Source organism: Microchirus variegatus (genome assembly GCF_963457635.1).
Source record: "Microchirus variegatus genome assembly, chromosome: 8".
Classification (NCBI taxonomy): domain Eukaryota; kingdom Metazoa; phylum Chordata; class Actinopteri; order Pleuronectiformes; family Soleidae; genus Microchirus; species Microchirus variegatus.
In genome coordinates, this window is record NC_139809.1 from 6,122,975 (window position 1) to 6,148,953 (window position 25,979).

Below are 25,979 nucleotides of genomic sequence, written 5' to 3' on the forward strand. Positions count from 1 at the left end.
CACTGAGTGAAATCCTAGATCTTCCTGGTTAGGTTTTGGACGGTTCGACTGCCAAGACCTACCTAGACCACTAGGTTTTAATAAGAATTGAGTCATCTTACCTACACTTGGCATTTTGACCCCTAACCATTTGTGTCAGTTTTTGTTTTATTATCTTTGGGGGAATATAAAAAGGTCACCGCTGCAATCAGGCCTGCTGGCCTCCTTTAAGCATGCATGTAGGTTTTTGGGTCATACGTCTTCAAAAAAGGAAAAAGAAATTAGGACATCTCCACCCATTATAGCTTTCTTTACACATTTCCGACTGTAATAAGAGGAGCAGTGGAAAGTGGCAGTACGTCCAATTCGACCACTGGATCAAACCAGAAATAACTTGTCCAAATAATAAGGTTCAGGATATGAGTGTCGTCCAAGTTTAAAGCAACCACTGGAAGTTAAGATGGAAATAAATAAAAAGGAAAAGTTAACTCTATTTTCTCCTTGCCTGCTTCAAGGAAATGTACAAATGAAATCTGAACATTACTCATCTTTGCTAACATATGAAGCTCTAGAGTCAAAGGAAAACAGGACAGGAAAAAAAAAATACACACAAGTAACTTTCAAGATCCATTTATTTGAGTTGATACAGTACTACAGAGGCATTGTGTTGAGTAGAAATGCACCCAAATGCATGAATTAAGACATTTTTTACAAGATTTGAGGGACTCCTAATCGATATCTTACTCTAAAAAATACAGACTTGAGCTCTGCCTTGCAAATTTCGTTGCAATGTGCAATGGCAAAAAGGCATTCTAATCTATTCTATTCTTTCACAATGAGATGATTCTCCCCTCTATTTTGAATGAGCACACACAACATTTTTGTGTACTGTACTTTCTTAACACAACACGTTGCCCAAAGCAGGCTGAAGCGTAGACATGGAGCATTCTGACGACAAATTAAATGGCTTGATCACCAATAAATACAAGTATAAAAACACATTGATAATAATTTTCATTATCAAAACATAAAATAAAAAATAAAATAAAAGTTAATTAAAGATACCAAAGGCACACATCACACTACCTTGGCAGTCCAGGATCATCAACAGAGAAAACACTGTGGCGAAGCCAACCATAGTAATGAGCCATAACAAAAATAATACTTTAAATAACATATTAATACTAATTTATTATTATTGTCATAACAATATCCAGTCAAGTTTTCCTATGATTAGACTTTCTGCTAACTAACAGTTATGCACCAGTTATTTCCAGTTTGGCAGAGTTAAAGTTTCATAATCAGATTATTTCTATTGCTTTATTTCCTTTTTTTTCATTTTGGGTTTTCCATGCTTTGGTAGAGGCAGAAATTCAATTTTCATAAAGTCTGCTGTTAATATATTAAATTTCCACATTCCATGAGATTTTAATTGATTTTAAATGCTAAGCTCTGGATCCGGAGGCTGTCGACGGCTTCTCCAGAAGAAAAGGGTTTGAAAATACACCCAATTTGTCTTGTTTTTGGAGAGAAATTTCAACACTTCAAGGAAGGAAGTATTTTTCTGCCATAACATAAAGCAATATAAAGTTTCTTATATTTTGGAAAAATCAAAAACAGAAGCATAATAAAACAAAATACTAACATAGTATAATTTTTTCACTGTAAATCCAGTTGACAATAAAATGCAATACAATAGGCAAATAAGATGCAATATAATGCGCAGCGGATTTTTCATTTAAATCAGTACCCAGGACCATTCCCCTCGCACGAGCCACTGAAAACATTCAACATGTGATCTCGTCCCTTGGGGTCATCGACTGCATCCTTTTCCATCCACGTCATTTGATATTTTGGATGATGTCAGTCATCGTATTCCCACTTTTTTTTCCTTTTTTTTTTTTTTGCTGCTGTTGAAAAGTAACACACTTTTCTAATGCCATAAAAAAAACCATGAGTCACACACTGACCCTCAACATCAACAGCCTCCAGCATCTCAAAGCCAACGCAGGGATGATTACATTCACCAGTGGGGGGGTTCCCATGTCAAAGAATAATCCTACGGGCTCTCATTAGTCCATGACCTATTCATTCCCTTGAATCCAGTCAAACTTTCAACACATCTTTGGTATAAAACAAAAACTTTTCCATCTACCCTTTCTACTCACTTACTTTACTTTCACAAATCTATGGTACACTTCCCTCTAAAAACAAGTCTGACTCCTTGACATTTCCTGTGTTTCTCAGGAAAGTCATCTCCAATCTCAACGCTGCTCCGTGCATCACTCTTTCACATTCTTCTCTTCACACTTTTCCTTTCCCCTCTAGCTATAAATCTCTACGCGCTCGCCTCTCTAGTTACACACAAACGAAAACAATAGCCGGCTAATTGTGCTCGGTTGGAATAATGGACAAGTACACACAGCTGGAGAGCTCAGCGTGGACCCGATGGTCCCACCTGTGCCGAGTCGGGGCTGAGGCCGATAGAGATCTCGAGCACCAACATGTCTCGAGCATTTTGTCTGAGGAATCTGCTGTGTCATCAGCCGGCCAAAACAAACCACCTTACAAAGCTCTTTTTTAAGGGTAAAATATTAACCCGTCCAACACTGGATAGCAAAAACACACTGGCGAAAGAAAAATGTCTTTCAGCTATGAACCCTATTTATACCAGATCCATCCATAAAATTACAAGAAAGTTAAAAGAACCAGGCACATTCCAGGACAGTGACATGGTGTCTGGCGACATCTCCCGTCACCGACTGTCCCACTTGATGAGAGTCCCTGCAGACCTGCGCTGCTGATGCCAGCGAATCCGTGTTTCGGGCCAAGCCACCTGAGCGACCGACAAACCGAACTATGGGCTTAAAACGCTGACAAAGACCACAGCGGAGGCTGTTTCTGAGGCTGTCTGTGTTAGATACTGAAGTATCTGTGTGCAAGGAGCTGGAGAAGGGTGGGTTTGGGGGGGAGGGGGGGGGGGGGTTCACGAGATCGTTTGATCTCAACTGTTTCACATTGACCTTTGAACCCCCCCGAAATAAGTAAAGCTAGTCAGCTGTGCAGAGAAGGCCCTGGGTGTCTCCACATTCATAAACAACATAAGAAAAGAAAAAGAAAAACTGGTGACAGGTCAGCCTGGCTTTTTTCCTCCACTTTTAAGGAAATGACATACATAATTGTTATCATGATTCAAAAAAAGGCACTTCCTACATATTCCATAGAATCATACATATATATATAGGACATACACTTTTATGAAGGTATAATTGTCTATGTGTTTTACATGCACCAACATCGTTATATACGCAGAGTATATATATATGTGTTTCTCATAACTGAGCAACATGATTATATATGTCACTTCCACTCAAAGAGTTGGAGACAAGGAGCTTTGGACTCTTCCAGTAACAGCCAGCGCCCACCAGTTTTGCAATTGAAAGTAAAAGCTACAAAAAAAATCAAAAATAATAATAATAATAAAATTAATAAATAATCAGCTATATCAGTTATTTTTGGAACAAGACCCTGGTTTGTTTTGTTTTTTTTAAAGGAAGTAAAGATCACAAAAGCGTGTGCTCTGTGTGAGTTTTAAGGTGCTTTTGTAAACTCAAACTCAAACTGGGTGGAGTACGGGGAGAGCCGACCAGTTTCTGGTTTGCTGCATTTGTGAATCTAACTCGCCTTCTTTGCTGAATATGTAAACATGTTGAACACAGCAATGTCTATGGGCGGGCCGAGAGAGCAGACTGGGTGGCATTCTCTCTCTCGTGTGCCAGCTCCTTCTCTCTCCTGTTCACAAAACTGAATCTCCTCTGACCAAAGAAGTGCACCTAAGCGTGTACATCTGTGTGTGTGCGCGTGTGTGTGTGCGTAGATATACATCTCATATCCTTCAATTTCTCAGTCTCATTTGAAGCCGTTAACTTCTTTAAAAAAAAAGGTGTTTCCCAGTAACACACTGGTCGTTGCTGCCACCCGTATACATCAGCGCACACAAACACACACACACTGTCAGGTTGAATCCCCTCTGCTTCTCTCTCTCTCTCTCTCTCTGCCACCCATCTGTTAGGTGAGGTTGTTGCTGATGTCCAGGGCTTGCTGGTACACCTGAGTCATGTCCTCGAGGTCGCCCAGCAAGGAGAAGCTGCCATTGTCCCCCGGGGAGCCTTTCATTTTGGGGCCACGGCTGAGCTTGGATCCCTGGAGTGGTGGAGCTGCCTGGAAGCCCTTGAAGTTAGCAAGCTGCAGCAGGTTTTCAGCTGAGACACAGGCCCTGATGTTCGGGCGGAGGTGGGGGGTGGAGGAATGCCACTCGGCGCCGCCAAGGGAGATTGGTGACAGGGACAGGACGGAGCTGTCCTCCCCAACTATACTGGAAGGTCGACTCTGACTGCGAGACAGACCCGAGTCGGTCGACGGAGGAAGAACTCCGGCCACTGCCTCTGCAGAGGGTGGCCCGCTGTAGGTGGAGTACTTGCCGTTTCGCTTCAAGATGCCTTTTCTCCCCATCATTCTCTTGGGTGGGGAGGTGGCTAATAGAGACATACTGGCCCCCCCTAAAAGCTCGGAGGACTCGCTACGCTCTGGTGAGGAATAGTACCCTGATTCCCGCTGTTGGTTGTTCTTCAAGATGCCTTTCTTAGGTAGAGATGGCACCATCTTTGCTGGCGAGCCTCCTCCCAGAGTTGGCTCCTCTTCCTCGCGATCTGGACTTGAGGCCTCCTCTCCCCCATCAACTTGTTGCGGCAGTGCCATCTGACCCAACTCCACCTCCTCCAAACAGGCAGCCTGCTGATCTTCAGTAACTCTGGTTTTCAGGATCCCCTTGGGCCTCTTCAGACCTGGCTTGTCCTCTGCGCCACCGTGGGTCTGTCCTGCCTCAACATTTTCCTTCTTGGACTTTTTGGGCCTCTGGCGCAGCAGCGTGGGCATGGCTGCAGCTTTGGCTCCAGAACCACGTGGCTCAGTGCGGTTCTGCCAGTCGATGAAGCGAGCCAGCATGGGTGAGCCTCCGTGGTCGCGTTGGGTCTCACAGTCACACACACTGTTCTTCCAGCCCCAGTTTACCCACCAGTGATTGGCTATGTCCTCCACTGTGGCCCGGCGCTCAGGGTTCACCATCAGCATCCAGCGGATCAGTCCACGGGCATCTTTCAAGAAACACCACAAGAACAATCTGTAAGCTTTATCATACTACATACTATGCTTTACTGCTTAATCATTGTAAAATAGTGATACTTTCATAATGCTGAGGCTTTTAGAGTTTTTTTTAGTCTAACTAAAACAATTATGCAACCTTGAGAAAATAACACAACACACTGAATGGCAGTGAATAAATTCACACTTCTGTCTGGGAATTTAACAGCATTCAAAACTGAATAATAAGTGCAGGTGTTTCCTTATGACAAAATACAGAAAAATGTCCCTGCAGTACCTGAGGACTGAGTGGGCTCTTTGTAATCGCCATTGCTAATCTGGCGAATGAGGTTCTTGTGGTCTCCCCCATCAAATGGCATGGTCCCATAAACCAGGGTGTACAACAGCACCCCCAGAGCCCAGCTGTCCACCTAGTGTAACAACAAAAACAGAAGAAAAAAAAAACACAGTCAGAAGCCAGTTATTTGAGTCACATGTGAAAGTCACAGAAGCAAACAATACAACAAGCTGAGGTTTATCAGACCTGGAGTTTTGCAATGAACCTATCACTTTCCTGTTTTATGTGAAAATCAATCAAGTAAAATATTGAATGCATCTCTTTGAGCAGGTCTCTGATCGTTGATTTTACCAAGGTTTACAACTCCACGTTTGCCCTTTCCTAACATTTTGCAATAACATCTTTTTGCGAAAGACACTTTTCCGTCTCGCCCTTCTAAGACATAATGACAAATCCCAGCTCTCTGGTGGGAAATATCTCATTTTCACACAGATATTCCAAACTCGCTCTGTCAGGCAGAAGTATGTACTTTCCGACCACCAGTCAAATGCATTGAGGCTTTTTTAAGTTAGCAGTTACATAGGCATAGTGCAAAACCACAGGGGTAAACGGTGGAAGTGAGGAAAGGGCAATGAGTGCAGCAGAGAGGGCAGAGTCGTGAAGCCCTGTAAAGACTAACTGGAGACAGGATGCCGTTCAGAGTGTGCGAGTCAGATATAAAGTGTACGTGTTGACTCTGGTAAATGCACGGGATGAGACGTCCAGTGGAATGTGCTTCTGAAGGCAGTATCTAAATCTTTCAGACTGAGTCAAGGAAGAGGAAATCAGATAGGATGAGGAGGACCACTTTAAGAGCCGGTGTACTTCCTCTGAGGCCGCGTCAAGAATGTTTCGCTTTCTTGTTGCCTTTGGTCCATTCCTGAGAGCAAGACGGGGCACATACTTTGTGTTGTGTTCTATTTTTGTTGCCCGTGTTTGCTGTAATTTGCGGCCTCACCCCAAATAGGTTCTGTAATTTCGATCGCAATCAAACTGCTGTCGTTTTTAGCACTCTTAAGTAAATTACAGTGAATTATGCTAAATTGAACGGTTCGACTTGAATATCTAAAAATGCAACATTTTTCCACGCTGCTGCTGCTTTGTTTTGGGGGGGAACTGATTCCATTTTGGAGACAACGCCCTCCAGAATGACTTTGGAATTGCCAGAAAAGTGGTTTTGAGGAGAGACATTTTCACTCTTCCTTTCCACAGAAGTATGTGACTTTGACCATGAGAGCCTCTTTGAGGCCATGGAGCTCAATTCCATCCCATCAAGCTGAAAAAAATGTGAGAAACAGCTATCCTCCAATTCCTCACTTCAAAGGAGTCAGACATTGTAGGAAGGGGCGGACTAGGGAGGGATGTAGAGAGTTTCTGAGCTGACCCACTGAAGATTTGCTGCAGACACCTCCCTTTGACTGGGAACTAACTGTAATCCCATCAAAGAAGCAGAACACAAAGCATACCCAGCACTCTCTGTACCATCTATGTGATAGTGATATTAAACATTAGAATAGAAAAGCTTACTGATACAGTGAGCTGATACTGATAACAGCTGTGGATTGAATCACTGTCACTGTTTGGGTCTTTGCGCCTCACCTCTGGACCGCGGTACGGTCGCCCATTGACGATCTCTGGTGAAGCATAGAGTGGGCTGCCACAGAAGGTTTGCAGCAGCTTGTCCTTATGGTAGAGGTTTGACAGCCCAAAGTCAGCAATCTGTGAAAACAGGTCATACGTTTGAATTTTCACGCAAAACCGCATGTCAGTTGTCGATGTCGGTATTTTAGTCCAACGGCAACATGTTACATATCGGGGACAAACCTTGATATTACAGTTTTCATCCAGTAGCACATTTTCCAGTTTAAGATCCCTGTGCACCACTCCATTCTGAAAGACAAAGAGACACAAAAAGAAGAACATGATTGATGTGTCGATATATTATTCGCGAGAGATAAATCCAAGTTGTCGTCCTTTGTATTGAGAGACGTGATTTACTGCGGCGGCGTTAAGTTGTGGCTCTCGGGAGAAATCAAGGCAGCCTGTTGGTCTCGTACTCTTTAATTGGTCTTCTGCCTTCTGGGGTCTTTATGCTGACATCTGCTCTGATTTTCTTTTTTACATCAACTCACATGTGTTGCAAAAACCTTAGCCTGTAATTATCACCCTGTATGAATTATGCTCTCACAACATCTTGGGATTAAAAAACCGGCTAAGTTGTTAAAGCATGGGTTAAAAAAAAAAACTTTGGAATTAACATGTGGTATGCAGACAGTCAGAACCCAACAGTCAGATGTGGAGGACTGACTTCACCCCTCCCCCCCCCCAAGGTTGCGCTCTGATTGGAATCTCCCATTGGTTAGTGCCTGGCTCAGAGCTCATGCACACATGACCATGATTGGTGGATACAAAGAAGAAATGTAGCTTCTCTCTTGTTGTGTCAGTGACTCACATCACCCCACCCGACGGGAGGCCGGGCATGGTAGTGATGATTCATCCTCTGTGGCTGTCTGGGACTCTCCTATCTAAGGAGCATGACATCATCTCTATCTCCAGCTGGGAAGAGTATGACAAGAGGGGGAGCCCATCCTAACAAGCACTGGGACCTTGGGGTTTTGATGGGGGGGGGGGGGGGTTTAATGAGGTGTGGAACAAGGGTTGACATCCGTGTGCTTGGAGCTGTATCTCTGGGGGGGAGCTTTGGGGGTATCTTGGGGCATCCATCAATGTGTAAACAGATGAGGCCTGGATTAAGGCTTGCTTGGAGCATCGTGATGTACATCAGAGGGAAAGCATGAATAAAACTCGCCTGTGTGCCATCCTCACTCAGAAACAGATGACTCCCTAACGACGGCATGCCAAGAAAAGCATACTGAGTAGGTCCTGCAAATTAATTGGCTGTATGACAGCGGAGGAGCATGGTTAATGTAACAATGAGCACTGGAAAACAAAGTCTGGATGTGTTGTGAGGGAGGGATAACAGAGACTTGATGTGACCAGAGAATGAATGTGCGTGTGTTTTTGTCTGCGTGTACGGGTATGGCATGGTTTTTCTCACCTTGTGGCAGTGGTGTACGGCGGAGACTATCTGTCTGAAGAAATGTCGCGTCTCTCGCTCACTTAGGCGCCTGCGCTCACTGATGTAGTCATACAGCTCGCCCTTGCTGGCGTACTCCATTACGATCACAATCTTGTCCTTGTTCTCAAACACTGGAAAAATCAGAAGAATAACGTGAGTCCACTAGAATCTACTCTCATGAAAATAACAGTAGGAGGTGGCAGGAGTCATTGAATGGTCATTCTATCATATTAAAATTGAAATATCCTTTTATTATATTTTTGGAGCACAAAACCAAATTCCATACGAGCACATTACACCTATACTCTTCTCCCAGGGTTACATCACCCAAACCCCACCACCTCATGTGTTTAAATCCAACACAACATTGCCGGGAGGAGCTGTTAACTCAATCAAGCGCACTCCTCGGAGACCAGAGCAGGGAACAGGATGAGGACAGAAAGAGTTTAGCACCACATAGGATCCACCACAGCTTCTAGCGATGCACTTGACACTAATTTTGCATCTTGGTGCCACATTTCTCTCACCTTCCTTTGAACTATCACATAAATTATAACAAGAAGTGATTCTTACTAAAAATCAACAGCGAATAAATGTATTTATTCTCATGCATGAATGATAATGGAAAACATTGACTTTGCACACATTCAATGACAAAAGAAAAATAATGCAACTACAGTGGTATTACTGTAGTGCATTTCAATCCGACTGCAGCTCAAACACATCATTTCGTGTCAGTATTTAGTCATCTAGTGTATAATTTCATCTTGGCAGCTTATTTTTTCTCCCAGCGGCCTGGCATGAAGGGAATGAAAACAGTTAGGCAGAGAGACACGGAGACAGAGGAGAGGGGGAGAAGACAACTACACAGTCAGCCATGTTGCTCTGCATTGTGTGGGCTGATTTTCCCACACAGCAGGGTCACCGAGGTGAGGGCCTCTGCTTTCTGCACCCTTGAGTGAGCACCTTCACAGTTTGTCGCACTACTTTCCTCACCGCCCCCCCCCCCCCCCCCCCCCCCTCCCCTCCCCCTTTTCCAGGTTCCTTTTAAAGATATAATCCTCTACAAAAACACACAGTGGCTGAGTGATGGTGATGCTCCCCGATTGTGACTGTCTGGGCTGCATGAGAAACAACAGACGGGGGGATATTACCCAAGCACTCGGGAGGGCAGAGTGGATCCAGCCCTCCGATTGGCGGACAGAGTGGTGACCTGGAGTGGCATGCGCAGCGATCCATAGTGGGATTGTGCTTGGAGAGTCAGTTCTCAGCTCGCTCTCCCGTTTACCCTTGACCCCTTGCGTTGAAGTAATTACCTGGCTTACATAATGTGGGTTTGTTACAGCCCCGTCGGGTACAACAGTCACCGCTACAGCCTTGCTGTCACTCATTAGGCTTTGTTCACAGGTCAGGCCCTCACATGTGACTAATTAGCACCTATTGTCCTCCTCTCTGCACTGATGATGGACTGGTATTTCATGTTTGCCTAGGAAAGCAGGCAAGAAATTGTAAACCAGAAGAGAAATGTTACTGAGAATACTGATGTGGACTATAAATAAGTTGTTGTTGTTGTTGTTGTTTTTTACCAGTACACGTTCTTTGTATCTTAATGCTGAAATAACAAAATGTTCCTCCTAAACCTGTCTCATTTCCTGAACGTAGCCACCATCACAAAAGATCTTTCTCGGACTATCTCACCTTTAGAGAATGTAGTATAATGAGCACAATAAAAAAAGGACCTCTTTATTCACAGCAGGGCGAGTGGTTTTATGTCTTTTCTAACTTTATACGTTCTTCTCATTCTCCTTTCCACTCGCAAAATGAATAGTTCAGCCCTTTCGGAAATGCTTCTTCTCCTTCTTCTTCTTCTTCTTGCCAACGATTAGATGAAACGATTGATACCGCAGTCTCATATCTGTTTGGTAAATATGCACAGAAACAGCCAACTGTGTTTATGAAGGCTTATGTGTCAGACTAGTTCAACTAGCTGCAAATATCATATTTACGGTAAAGATACGAGTGTTTATGAATCTTTTCATCAATCGCTCATGAAAATAAAGACTTTGAATCGTGAGACTTAGGTTCTGTTTAAGCATCTGTCTCTAAGAACAGTGCTGTTAGCTGAATCAATTGGTACATTAACTGCATTCTTTGGGGTTGACTATTTGTTTTTGTTTTTTGGGGGGGAGGGGGTATACATGCAACTGTTACTGAGGAGCGAAGAGCAAAATCTGCTTTTAAAAGCCCCACACAGCATGCTGATGGATGCAGAATGTGAGGGAGTGGTAAAAAATCTATCTTCACACACACATCTGGTTCAGCTTTGCTTCACACAAGTCAGTTAGCAGGGGCTGTTGAAGAGGGTGTTGCCATATACACAAATCTCGGAGACTCCTATACATCTCTAAAGCGAGGCTGGGCGGTGGCCAGGCCACAACAGTAAACGCCGGGTTTGAGAAGAAACACCAAAGTCTGAGAGAGAGAGAGCAATGAGTCTGGTCGAGTATGTTGATGCTGTTTATAAAGGACAGCGGCGCGCATACAACACCATACGGGCTCTTCAGAGTTTACACAGCTGAATGAGCTTTTAATCATTCTCCTCTTAAAAATAAATAAAAACCTAACTGCACTTCAGCCCTCCAGCTGATTACTGGCACATTCCCAAGACAAATAGCGATCTTTGTCACATATACACTTTGCTGATAATGACCAGGGGACTTTGAAACTGAACAAAGGCTGAACAGTGTGGGTGAGCCAGTTTGGGCAGCGGCACTCCACTAGCTGGCATTGTGCTGGCGCAGCTCCCTGAAAAGGGCAGTGAGAATGCTGCTCTGTTGACATGTCGGCATAAAAATAGTCACGGTGCGACAAATCATATGAAACCGAGTCACACTGCAGCACCTTGTGACTTTAATTGCATGCACGTACTGTAGGTCCAGACTCCATTATAAAGCAATCAATTGCAGGCAATATTTTTGAGAAAGTTTGCTGGGAATTGTTCAGCCTTGACAATCAAATGTTTTCTTTTAGTACAGTTAAGGTCATTCAAAAGGCCTCATGTAGAAAAAAAGGAAGTAACAGCTGTTTATCCCAGACTTGAAGCCTTTGACATTTAGAAAGTTGCTTCCTGAGGTAGAGATACCTTGATGTTACTCCAGGGAGAGCTTGCTGGCCTACGCACAGCACTGGACCAGAGTCAGACAGGGTGCAGGCCTGGGTGACTGGGGTCAAACCAGTATCTACCTTGCTACACACACACACACACACACACACAAACACACAAACACACATATACACACTACAGGCTGCTTCCCAGCTGCAGTTGTCCCTAAGTATCAGCAGATGTCTGGCCCTGAGATCAAGACGACGGGAGACAAGGGAAGAGACCTCTCAGATGTGGGAGAGGCAATCCCTTAGAATACCATCTCGGTAATACATACAGACTTTCATCAAACACGTGCGCACGTGCGTGCATACGCACGCATTTCATAGCCATCCAGACATTTACTGGCCCAGGTGGCTAGACGGAACGGAGAAGATGAAAAACATCCCAGAACTGCAGTCGAGTTCTCATTATGCCATGTGCACGTCATAACGCGACAATTCTGCGGCTTAGCCATGGATGTTGGGTGAGCTGAGGGTACAACTGAATTTTGGAAGTGTGTTTTACGCATGTTCCAGTCAAACAAAAGGTGTGCAATTTGTCATATGTATGCATATAAAGGCCATCACATAGCAAACCCTTACCCTCATATATAGAGATGATGTGCGGGTGACGGAGGGATGACATGATCTCAATCTCTCGGCGAATATGAACCATGTCCTGATCATCCTTGATCTTCTCCTTCCGGATGGACTTGATAGCCACCTGGGGGAAAAGTAAAAGAAGACATTATGAACAGAGAAGCCAAGCAAAATCTAGATTTGAAAGGCATATGTCACAGATTAGCATACTTTACTATATTTAAAATGTAGACGTCTCTTGCAGAGAACCTACAAAACACCATGCAACGTCTGTCTGTGGGCCAACTGAATATTGCTTGATCTCATTTTCTCCCTTCTTTTCAGGGGTCCTGTATAGCCTGCATAGAAAATTTTGACCTCATCATGAAGCCTTGCTGACGTGACTGTCAGGTGAATAGAGGTATCATCTTCTCACACTTAACCAGGTATTCGTCAGTGTTTGGTCTACGATGTGAGCCCCCCGACTCTTCAGGGGGCAGATTCACTTCATAAACACATGGTGGTTCCCATAGTAACTGTCTACCTGTGTGTTGCTGTTTTCAGGAAAACAAGGCTACAATTTTGCAGAGTGCACATTGGACCAACTGGCCCAATGACTGACCAATATTACCAGCCATGGAGCCAGAAAGGACTATGACTAAAAGTGGTGAGAAAGGTGTTATATGATATTTATTTCTGGAGGAAGGCGAGGGGACTTGAGGTCAGGGTGCTCCTCCATATATGATTTGTTACAAAGACGTTTCCTACACTCTTTAAAAAAAAAAAGCCTTGAGAGGAAACTAAACCACTAACTACTCTCTTGTTGTAGTTATTCTGGTAAACAACAGCCAAATGCCTACTTGTGAATAAGTCTGAAAATCTCTCCTGCTGGGACTTTTATGGCGGGATCAGGAGAGTGAACAAAGGTTAGGGAAGTGATTCAGTCTACTTGCCTTGCCAACAGGTCTGTTATATGAGATGCAGACTTGATTTGGTAATTTTTCATTGTCAAGGCCAAACCACTGAGGTAACAGTCAGCCACAACTAGATGCATTCAAACCTCCGGCCTGTGCACTCCTTAAATAAGAGGTAAGCGGCCTTCTCCAAATAAACCAATCGAGAGCACAGTGAAGCACATGTCCCTATAATTGTAGCCTAAACATTCTGAATTGAGTCCTGGGTTCGCTTTGATCTGGCCTGCATAGAGTCTGTTCACTCGAAATTCTGTTGGTTTAAACTTTTGTCCTCCCCAAGCTAAGCTGTGCTTTCTGAGGAGTCCAGCTTTATTCCATGCAGCAGAAACCACAGGCAGCGCTGAGTGCCAAGCTAATTACCGTGTACATCAATAAAAATAACCCCAAACCGGAATAGTTCCCTTCCAGAGCATGACTTGATTACATAGAATTTAAAGAAATGATACAATAATAAACAAGCAGGGGTCCGGGGGGGTCCACATGCTGTGTTCATAATAGGTAAAAGTTGTTAGTGTCTAAACACGGGTGTTTTCCTGTGCCTCATCCGAATCATCAGCACTTAATCCCCAAACTGTGCGGAACATTTTTTAACTAAAGTGCTAATCGGCAAAGCTGAATGCAACTGGATTTAATTACCAAATTTATACAGAAACTCATCCATTTAGGCCAAACGTGAGATATGATCTATAAAGTTTTATGTAAAGGGGAGTAAAAATGTTTATATGTGTCTGCTGCTTAAAACCCAAACCAGTCTTTCCTTCGACAAGAGCAGTAATCAATCTTTAACAGCCATGATATTAGTTCCACACTGTACACTAACTCTTTGATGGAGCCAGCTCCCCCACATTTGGGCTTGAGACAAAGCCAGTTATCTGTTGTGTATCTCCTCATGTTCCCCATCCCTGACCCCGATGTGGATCATTAAACAGGACTGCAAATCACCTACTTGCCAGCTGGCCAGGTTGACTGACACTGCTATGCTTGTCCTTAAGTGGATTCCTATTACTGTCACTCACAGTAAACAGACGTAGCACTATTGCCCACATTAACTCCTGCCAGGTACGGGGGCCCACCTCGTCTTGTGCCCCTTATTCACAACAGACCTAGTTTGAAGTGAAAGTCCGTGTTTTTGCTTCATTGGAGCCTGACATCTTCCTCTGCTTTCTCAGGCTATTAAAACAGACGAAGTATTCATCACAAGCTCGTCCGTCCCTGCCTTCTCCTAGAGAATGTGATCATTTTAAATATGTGCCTGAGTCAGAGTTCAGGGGAGAAAAAGAGACTAAGAACATTTTTCCAGGGAACTATATATTCTCCAACACTGCCAGGAATCATAATACCTCATCAGCGGCACCACATACAGCAGAGGAATGTCTGTGTTTTCGCCTCTCACGTACCTCTCCAATGAATCCATTGTTGGGGAGTGATGTCATCTGGTGCTTTAAGCTCATATTAATATGACTCTGTAACCACATTAACTGAGGCCATCCCTCTCTTGTTATGGTGGTGGGCTTTCCTGTGTCTTTGTGCTAACTGCCCACCCCTCTTCGCTGTGATAGCCCCCCCCCCCCTCCCATACAGGATATTAACCTTCTCCACCAATCTCATTTCCTGCTGTGACTGGCCTTTCATGTGTCATTGCCCATTTTAGGCCTGGTTGCCACCACAGCCTTTTCATTATAGTAATCTAGAAGGCAAGATAATACATTAAGACATTAAAGATCTCCCTGAAAAACATGAAACACATCTTCGGGAGGAATGCACAAACACACGCGCCTTCGCAAGTCTCACACGGACCCCACGATGAGCTCCGCGATTAAAAACCGCACTTCAAATAATGCTGGGGTTCCACAAGGCTGCCAAGCAATAATACTTAAGACTTTACAGATTAAAGCAGACAGTCACTCTCTTCCACTCTTGCTGACACGCTGAATGTGCCCACATCTAATCAATCTTCCCCGAGTGCTTTCATTATATCCCACATATGTGCATAAACAGTAACACACTCACACACACAAAAAAAAAAACACTTCCTCAGTTTATGTCTATCTCTGCTTTTCTCGTTTTTGTTTGTGGAGCGAGCCAGGAAACGATACAGGGAGTCAAATTGGTATTGTAACGGCTTCACCACACTTGTATTTGCCATATGGACACTAGGGAATTCCCCCCCCCCCTCCCGAGGTCAGGGGTCAAGTAAACTCTAACAAGGAAGTGCCAGACACACGTGGCCGGTGAGGTGACCGACAGTCATGCCATGTTGGCACTCCAAGGACTTCCCTAAGATATACAAACGCTCACATGAAACACACTCATCAGAGCAAGTCCTACACTTAGTACCATCTTATTTTAAGTTGAATTCGTCTGTATTATAGGTATTTTGGAGTAAAGGCCACAGTATACTTCTCCTACTGCGTGATGCGTTATCCGCCTGCGTAACCACAGAGACGCCTCGAGCCTTCATAGTTCTCCGTCGTGGTGCCGGGTTCAGACTGCAATTTTCTGCCCGATCAGTAGGGGTCGCTACGCAAGGTTGTTGTGCTTATTTGCTACAGTGGAGCAATGGCGTCGGAGAGAGAAAGACTGTCCCGGAACGCAGTTTTAAGATCATTTGAGGCGAGAAATTAGCCATTTAGAGTCTAAACATGTGCTGTGTGTATTAAGATATGACATATTTATAGCGACGTTGTCGGCGGTGATCAGCAACCGCCTCTGTGGACGCTCGGTGCGCGCAGTGGCCGGCACAGAGCAGCGTTACCTCGGCCTGTCCTGAGGACCAATCGCAGCCCTTGTCGTCTCCGATGTCCCTTGACGGAGTGACGGACACTTAAAAAATATTCCGCATAGCCGAAGATGACACAGAGACTCTCCAGCGACGTAGAGGGGTCTCCGTAACCTACGTAGAGCACTTTACGCAGAAGTATACATTGGGCTTAAGTTCATACATCATTTCTCAACTATTACTGCAACTGCAGCCCACAACACAAGTTATCTTAGAGAAACACTCAAAACAGGATGCTGTGACCTGTCCAGCACTTTGTACAGTTTTGACTCAAGTGAAAGTAAAATGCTTCACATTAGAGTTGCTGCCATGGAAATAATGAATAGCAAAACATGCAAAAGAGAGGACAAAGGTGCCAAGAGTGACATTACGAGAGAGCGAGAGCACTACCAGAGGGTTTATAGTCCCCATATCAAGTGTGTTTTTACCATGAGCTGTAAAACCACCAGGGGACATAACTGACCTATACTAAGTTCCCTATGGCATTTTCAGCACATGGAAAATTCCTCATGTCCTGCCAGGTTGGGCACGGGGGACATATTCTGCCACACGTGAAAATATTTTGGATGGATTTGCAAGGACATAATGGCAGATGGTGGGTTTACTATGGCAAAGTTAGCCACTGACTTTGAGACTTTAAATACAGAAACAAACAGTGGTGGGCTTAGTCATGCACACACCCCTTACAGTCATTAATAAAAAACAAAACCAAAATGACAAACTGCATGGAAAATGTGGGGGGGGAGTGAGTGACTGGATTTCACAATGCTTATGGGGGCCACTGAGGTGACATCAGTCAGTCAGTAGCCGGATTTGCACTCCAGCATCCGGTCGTGTGGCTCTGCTTGGGAGCAGGCATGTACAGCCACAGCTCCCTGCTCCTGTGGGTCTTTTTGAGCACGGGGGGAATTCCCAGCAGGAGAAGGACATGCACACGCCTCTAATACGAGCAACACTACGACATTCACTTTAGGGACCACAGTTGTTTGCAGTGGCCACTACAGGTCATTACAAAAACATGCATTCACTGAAAGCCCCGTGGCAAGTATTTACAAGCATTGTGATCTCTAGGAGGAGATAGAGGGAGCCTTCACTTAGAACTCAATGAGAGCAACGATGTCTTTCATTAATTAAAGATTTCCTAAATTAACTCAAGTCACAGAAACAGCAGAGTGGTTATGCCTGTGGGATTAAGTGGGTTCACCATGAGCTTCTTTTGTGCACATGTTCAATTTGTGCAAAACACAGAAAATGCATTATTGCATAAACGTTTTTTACACTTGAAGAAGGTGGAAAAGTTGGCATATAAAAAAATGAAACTAATAGAGGATAACATTTAGAACTCACATAACTATAAGCCACACTCTAGTCAATAAAAAAGAAAATGCTTTATGTTGCAGTTATGTTCTTTTATCAGTCGCCTATATTCCAATGAATATGTTCAAGCCTCTTCAGTCAGGTTATTATAACATGCTATGTTAGTGTCTCTTGTATCCATGTGTTTTATACTTGTTTTGTATTTTGTGTAATGCTCTACCCTCACCAACCACTTTATTAGTCCGACTGCTTGTTAATGCAACTCAAAGCATTCAATGTGGACATGGTCAAGATGACCTGCTGAAGCTCAAACTGAGCGGAGCAGTGGAAAGGAGGGGAGTGAAGGTGATTTAAGGTGGTGGCTTTGATGCCAGGGCTGGTGTTTTGAGTTTTGCACAAACTATTAGGATTTTCACACACTAGGGTTTACAGAGAATGGTCCAAAAGAAAATTCCAATGAGCAGCAGTTATCTGTGTGAAAATGCTTTGTTGAATAAGCCAGACTGGTTTGGAATTACACAATGGGCCACGGTAGCAGAAGACCCCAACTTTATTACATGCCATGTGTAGTGTAGTGCTTAAACTTAAACTGGATTCTAAAGCCACTCTAAATGATTAGCTGTTGGCAGGTTTCAATGGGCTTGACTCGTACATGTACTGTTTCTATTCCTCAGACACCAAGGCTTTGCCCATTTGTTTCCACATCCAAGTTGCATTTCCATCCAAATGTATCCGAGCCTCTCTTGGATCAGCAATACGGGAAACTGTTCCTTTGATGTTCCAAACTGTAGATGACTGGTTTATAGCTTAAGCTGTAACATATCACTCCATGTTTTCTAGCATATAGATCTACCTATCCATGTATCCATCTATCATAGCTATCAAAAAATATTATAGATATCAAAGACACATGGTGCCCTTTATCTAATAATAACCAATCTAATCACATTTCCACAATACCACATTCTTTTCCCATTAAATATAACTGCTTCAGTTGACTCCTTTAACTGTTCACATATTACAATGTGTGCCTAATAAAGTGGTGAGGGAGTGTTAAAGGTGCCATATGTAAGAATGTGGCCAAAAACGGTTACTTCATTCAAATTCAAAATACAGAGGTCTTTTAGGTTTCGTTTTCTGACGTAATTGGCAACCCGTGGTCGCTCTGCAGCTGAGACTCTACTGACTGCAATGATTGGTAGACGGCGGTAGGTGGCGCCACATGCCAAAACATGATTTCGAATCATAAACATTTTTTTAAAGCATATTTTTGCTGTACTGTTGTTGTTGGTGAGTTCAGTTTGTTATATGAACATTATTCCAGATCCCCTATGACATATTAGGAGGATTTTATGTCACAGTTGCTTTAGATTTATTGCATAATGCACCTTTAACTTTGCACTTTGTACTATTGTGTTATTCCCATATCTTATATCAGTGTGAAGAACCTTCAGGCACGTGATAAATAACAGTAATCTCTTTCTCTGTGTGTTTATTTAGTGCTGCAGAAGTGGCTCACCTCTCTGCCTGAGTGCCTCTCGATGGCCTTCTTGACCTTTCCGTAGGTGCCTCGTCCCAGCGTCTCCAGCAGCTCGTAGCGGTGTTTCAGGTTGTGCTTGTGATGGTGCTTCTTCACGCCCGAGTTGCGTCGTCCGTCGCTACCGACCGACGACACCTCCTCTGGGGAGACGTCGCCGGGTAGAAGTGGAGCCGGAGGGGAGCGGGAGAGGTCACCCCTTGCCGGGGATTGACCCTTCTGGGCCTCGGGACGCGTAATTGCGCCCCGACCGTGGAGCGATAAATATGCAGTTTCCATGTCACTATACAAAGGGGAAGCGTTTTTTTTTAACAAGCGTTTCCCCTCCGTTAAATATCACAAACTAACTATTAATAATAATAATAATAAAAAAAACTGATGATATAATACTTATAGGCCTAATAATAAATAAATAAATTATAAAGGAATAACGCGTGGCTTGCTAGTCATATTACATTACACGTGGAAACGAACATTTCCAGATTGTCTTGGCTGATCAATGGAGCTTTGATCAAAGCGAACAGAGACCTCTCCTCCTACCTATTCATAATAATATCAGTCTACTAACGGGTTAAAGCGCGACAAGCCTACATTAAAGGACATTATCGGCCTCTCGTAACCGGATACATAGTCTACTATTTATGGATACAAATTAATTATAATGGCAACATTGTCATAAAATATGGCATCTTTCAGATTTCGGCAGCACGCGCATGCCGGAAGCTGAACGCGCTTTCGGTTCTAAAAAAAAAAATGTTACATATATGCAAATATGTGCGATATCTTATCCCGATAACAGTAAAAAAAAAAAATATATGAATAATGCCCTATATAAACTGGTCTGATCTCACTCATCAACTGACTGGCACGATCTGTCCGTGGTTAACTGTGACTCCTTCACCTTAAACGCTGCCAACATCACCGGCTCACATCTACGAGGCGAGAAAGCTGCGACGAAACCGGCGTTTTGGATGAAGATGACCCTCATGTTGTCCACGGCCCAGGTGCAGACCCTCATTCATCTGGACTCTGTCTATTGTGCGACTGCAAGCTCCGCGCCTTGGTCGACGGGGGTGGAGGTGCGCTGTGGTCCGACACTATCTCAGCCTGAGACGTTTTGGGTATTGCCATGGTCGTTTCGCTGCTCCACTTCTTCTTCTTCCTCTAGTGTGTTCCTTTCCTTCACCTTCGTCTCTGCGCGTCCCTCTTGTTTCTCCCTTTTTCTCTCCCTATGCTCAACGTCAAAGCCTGTGAATAAGGAATGCGAAAGGATCCGAGAGCAGAGGCGGAGTTTACGCAGTCCTCCTCCTCCTCCTCCTCCTCCTCCTCCTCCTCCTCCTCCTCCCCTGTCCTCTGTCTTGCCTTCCCCTCTCTTCCCCATCTCTGATATTCAGGGGCGTAGTCAGGAATCATGTGCCTTCCCAGCCCACAACAACAAACCAGAGCAATAACGGGAGCACAGAGGTTTTGGCCGGAGCATGGAGCAGCATATTTAAAGGTCCAGTGTGTAACACTTAGGAGGGTTTATTGGCTGATATTGACTAAGTACACTGAAATATTGCTTTGGAGTTATTATATATTTTGTTAAGTACATTAAACCACACCTGCCTTTGTAGCAAGAAGACTTGTGACCCAGTCGGAACAAGGGTCTTTCTGCATGGAATGTTCATGTCCTCCCACAGTCTAAAAACATGCAGATTTGGGGTTTAAGCAAACTAGGGTCTCTAAATTGGCCATAGGTGTGAGTGTGAGAGTTTGTCTCTATGTGTCACCGTGATGGACTGGCGACCTGTCCAGGTTGTACCCAGCCTTTCGCCCTATGTCAGCATGGGCTTGGCACCGGTGTCCTCCTTGACCCTCATGTGTAGGATAATGGGTTGGAAAATGGGTGAGTGAATATTCGCCAAAACGGTGCAGATATTCTTTAAATTTAGAAAAATCCCCCATTTCTATTCAACGGACCATACCACTTTGGTCGTCTTATAAGGACGTCTTCTGCTCTACCCTTCTCTGCTATAACTTCAGAGTGAAGAAGGTACTATTCAATCAAAACTTCTATTTATCCAGTGTCTTGTCTTTGGATGTTTATTTATTTTATTGTGTGTATCCCTCACTAATGGATCACGATTATTCATTGAAGTTTCCTGCAAATTCTGCTGAAGTTCTCCTTGTACGCAAATGCACAACCAAACAAGACAACAAGCAAACAATTTTTGTAATTATTTTGATTAAGAAACCCATAGTGGCTCATATCACTTGATTTTATGGCCTTAAAAAATCTTTTTTTTAATGTACTTTAAGCAAGGGCCTTACTTTGGGGAGGCTGCCATTTTGCACCGCCATGTTTACAGCTGTTCAACTGAAAAGCAGCCAAAATGCAGCTTAATTTGTGTATTTTGTGAGCTTTAATATGGATGCACTCATCTTCCACCATTTTATCCTCCACATAAGAGTGGGTCGCGGGGGTGCACTGGTGCCAATCCCAGCTGACATAGGGCAACATGGACAGGTCTAATGTGGATTCAGCTGTTAATTGTATGATTTTGATGCCTGGCTAAAATTAAACTAGAGATTGTTTTCTTTTTTTGGAGCAAGCAATTTCATTAGACCAGGGTGAAAATTGAGTAGAGTGGGGATCGGTAATTAGTGGAGCGGTCTGTAGCAGCTGAGGGGGAGCAAAGTGGAACATATACAGCTAGATGTCAGCTACAGTAGACATAATGCATTCCCTAGCTCCTTACCCTATAACTTGAATCATCACAACTAAATGCATAACCCTAACCTAAACCCAATTCTAACCCTAACCCTGAAAACCAGGTCCTGAAAAGACTCTTTAAAGAACATGCATACACTTGAATGTCTTATCCCCACTTTCATTCATCTTTCTCATCTTTTTCACTGTCATTCATAAAGTCAGTTATAAATCTGCATATGTATTAACCTGGGAGAAGCGCAAGCGCTGTGGCTGATGTTTGAGAAAAATCAAATTAAAGGTGCATTATGTAATAAATCTAAAGCAACTGGCCATAAAATCCTCCTAATATGTCACAGAGACTCAAGAATAATGTTCATATAACAAACTGAACTCACCAACAACAACAGTACAGACAAAATATTTGCTTTAAAAAAATATATTTTGCAGACTGCAAAATCATGTTTATGTTTTGAAATCATGTTTTGTCGTGTGTGGCGCCACCTACCGCCGTCTACCAGTCATTGCAGTCAGTAGAGTCTCAGCTGCCGAGCAACCACGGGTTGCCAGTTATGTCTGAGCTACAATGGACGGAGAAAACGAAACCTAAAAGACATCGTTTTATTTTGAATTTGAGTGTAGTAACCGTTTTTGGCCACATTGTTACATATGGCGCCTGTAACTGAAACTGCAGCAACCAGCTGATTTTATTTCAGCGTAAAAGACGGTGGGAAACGAGCCTCGTGTAGTGACTGAGCACAGGTTGCTGATTGAGGTTTGTAAACACAGTCGATGGCGAAGTGAAATCCAAACTTTGTCTGTATAGTTCACAACATAATGCGTTCATTTTCCTCCGTGCGTCCATCACTTCCAATACATTTCCATTCAAGGTTACAAACAATAGAGTCCAGTAAACATAAATATTGTGAAAGCACAGTCAAAAGCGATTTGCCTCTCCTCAGCAAGGCCTGTGATTGCTGGCGTGAACCTATAGCTGGCCTCGGCCTTCACCACGCACCATACACTCCACGCTGCTCACGAGGAAGATCCACTTAAATAAATGGCTGCTATAGCTCACTTAGTCCGAAGGTAATACAATCAGACTGCAAACCTTTTGAAAGTCACTTCATAGATGAAAGAAGTGTCGTACTACTTCAGCAGAGGTTGCAGGTGTGTTTTCTGACCTGTCTATTTGAGAATACAGGATTTGAACAATCACTGGTTTGTTACGGGCACAATGAGGGCGAACCAAACAGTCTCCTGTCTCAGAACACAGCTGCTGCTTTATTATTATCGTTTCGAGCGTGTTTGCCTGCAGCTTTGTCTCCGTTTCAACTGAGAGAAACAAATTAAAGCCGTGCGAAACAACACTAAGCGCGGCCAAATATGCACTTTATGATTGTGTGAGGAATTCTACATATGTAATATTACACGGTAAAAAAAATATTGCCATATTGAGTTATTCTAACCTGATGAATAGCAGACACTGGGGACGAAAAAACAACGGTTAGTGCGATGATGCTACACTTCCCCCGTGTTGTGTTGTGTGTATACATCACTCATATCAAATTAATTCTGATGAATCTTTTTTTTTAATGAATTGGACTGAGCTGTATTGTTAATACATTTAGTGCATGAATTCAGTTTGTATGTGTTTGACTGTCATGAACAAATGCATTCTTCGTATTCTTCTTTTCTGCAGGGGGGCGCTGGTGCCAATACCAGCTGACATATAGGTCGAAAGGTGGGTTACACCCTGGACAGGTCGCCAGTCCATCACAGTCAGGGACATATGGATATCAATATGTAAAATTCAAAATACACAGCATGTTGAATTTAGCAAGTATGGGATTGTTCTTACAAAGTCATCATGAGTTGGATCTAAAACGGTTTGTCTATCATCAGCGTGCAAACACATGTTCATGTAATCCGTTTTATATGAATTCAAACAAGGTTGTCAACATTTTTACGTTGACACATTGAATATTTGATAATACGGGCAGGGAGCCACTATATGTTGAATTACGAGGAAGACAACCTGTTGTGGCCAAACACCTGTCAGATTTAACTCCGGTGGTGTTTGCTATGCCTGTGCCTGTGCCTTGCACTAATTACGGAGACGACAGTGAAAACTCTTGAGATTAGTATCTGATCAGATTTTTCCCTTGGCCTCAATTGCACTCTGTTCAGCAACGAGTGAAGCTGTCTGGCGGACAAAAACAGTGCGAGCGCTGCTCTCTTGTGGTGAACGTTGTGTATTGTCAATGTCAGCGGGGACGTGGACAGATAATCTGCCTGATGCTTTTTGGTCAGGTCAGGAGGATTAAATACGAAATTATTTTCAGCTTCACTGAAGTCACTGTGAGCTATTGTCAGCACTCAAAACAGGTAAAATCACTGTATATACAATTGCCACTAGTGCCTGTGTAACACATCTGGCCAGCAACTGTGGAAAACTGTCTCAGTGGTTATAAAACACAACTTTTTATGTGTGTTATGTAATGTACGCATCAATGTTAATGTCCTATCACACAGCCTGTGCCACAAAGGCAGACGATTTTAAACCACCTTCATAAAAATGTACTGTTGTGAATCAACATAGTGACTCAGCCATCGTGCTGATTTACTACTTTTTGCGTGCTACAAATCCACCAATATTTAAGGCATGACCGCGCTGACAACTCACATGTTGCTAAAGAAAGTGCTGATAAGTCTCAGTCTAAAAATATTACGGATCAAATCTAAATCAAGAAAAGGATTTGGCGTGAGGACGTATTTCACAGCGGGTACCATATCATGGGGGATAAATGTTAATCAATAACTGAATGTGTAATGGGAAGGTTATATTGCTGAAATTAATTATTTTCTTTCTTCTTCTCTTTTTCCACAGTCAGTAATTTTAGCAGATGGTTGCGCTGGGACAATTTGGACACAAGAAATTAATATTTATTAATCCTGGCAACTACTTTGCCTGGAAAACATCTAAAGTCAGTTAAAACATCTTAAACCTATGATACAATTTGATAGATGGACGTTTCTTGAATATGAGTAAAGGCCCCATTCATTTATAAATACTTTTTAATGGTTGATATGTTAATGTTCATCCACATGAGATTTCGACGATACAAGTTGTACCAGCTCTGAACATCAGAAAAAAAAAAAGTTTATAGTCCATAGTTAATAGTGTTGCACACTTGGAAGTGCTGCCTGACATGAATTTTGCTGGTCCTGATTCCCAGCCATTGATATGATTTATAAGTGGATATATTTAGTATTACTATGAGTAAAAAAAAACAAAAAAACATTCACACATTTGACAGCCCTGATAGACCGATCACAAGGACAAATCATGTTGACAAGAGAGGAAGATGACTGGGTGAATGTTTCACAGTCCATGATTCATTGAGTAAAACAGGATGGGACTTTATTATAGGCAGATTACAGATGTGAATATGATAGCACTATGAGGAGGGGCATTGGACTGTGGCCAGAAGAGGATAACAGATGTTTTGCTTCCAAGTAGAAAATCTCCCTGAAAATTGTTCCACTTGCTTCATGTTGAAAAATGCACTAAGTGCCAGAATCTCCATTTGGAAGAGGAAGTGGCTGAATGATGCCCCAAGACAGCTGGTGAGTGAAGAGGTGGTCCAATCAGATTTTTTTAAAATTCAAACTGCAGTTCAAGGGGTTTCCCGTCTCTTGTTTCATGGGCCCTGTCTAAATCAGCGTTGCTAATGTAGGTCAATGGTCTGCACGTTGATTTTTGTTTGACGTTTGAGTAGACTGGTTTTGCATACATGACAAGGACCAAGACAGCAATGGATCCTAAAGCATCTAAACATGCCACTTCAGGTCAAGGAGTAGTTTTGGTGTAGAGTGCCAGGTTCATCCATCTACAAGATCAACAGTTGCTGTCAATATTTGAATTCAATATATAGCCCACTTGCACTAAATTGCATATGCATTATGATTATGCATTGACTGTAGTTAATGTAGTACCTTATTTCAGCTGATGCAACTTATTCATTTACAACCATTTTAAATGTTGTGGCTCATCTGTTCAGGGTAAATGCATTTGACATTAACAGTATCATCATATCATCCAGGCAGGGTGGAGGAAAAAAAACAAGGGAGAGTAAGCAAAAACAGAACTGATCACCAAGGCACCACATTTATAGAACTTTATTTTATTTTTTTTATAAATTATGAAATACTGTGTCTAAAGTGCTGCGTAGTGCTGGCACACTAATGATGGATGATTTTACCAGGAAAATGAGCATTACAAGTCAAGGTATTAATAAGATCCAAAACAATATTTTTTGTGATCTTTTATGTCTAGGGATTTGATTCTGGAGTTCATTTTGAGAAGAACAATGCAAATCATGGGAGACGCTTTGCATAAAGGATAAAAGCTTTCAATGAA

At 43.1% G+C, this 25,979-nt stretch overlaps 1 protein-coding gene across 1 annotated transcript; it reads right to left on the bottom strand.

Annotated features, from left to right (window-relative positions):
* Positions 1 to 624: 624 nt before the first annotated feature.
* nuak1b (NUAK family, SNF1-like kinase, 1b) lies at positions 625 to 19,701 on the bottom strand. The gene is made up of 7 exons (XM_083893971.1): positions 18,847 to 19,701; positions 12,282 to 12,402; positions 8,514 to 8,665; positions 7,280 to 7,345; positions 7,055 to 7,174; positions 5,417 to 5,549; positions 625 to 5,132 (listed from the first exon to the last, which is right to left on the bottom strand). Exons 1-7 carry the CDS (start codon positions 19,141 to 19,143, stop codon positions 4,048 to 4,050), a joined length of 1,974 nt encoding a protein of 657 aa, XP_083750097.1. The 5' UTR covers positions 19,144 to 19,701; the 3' UTR covers positions 625 to 4,047.
* Positions 19,702 to 25,979: the final 6,278 nt, after the last annotated feature.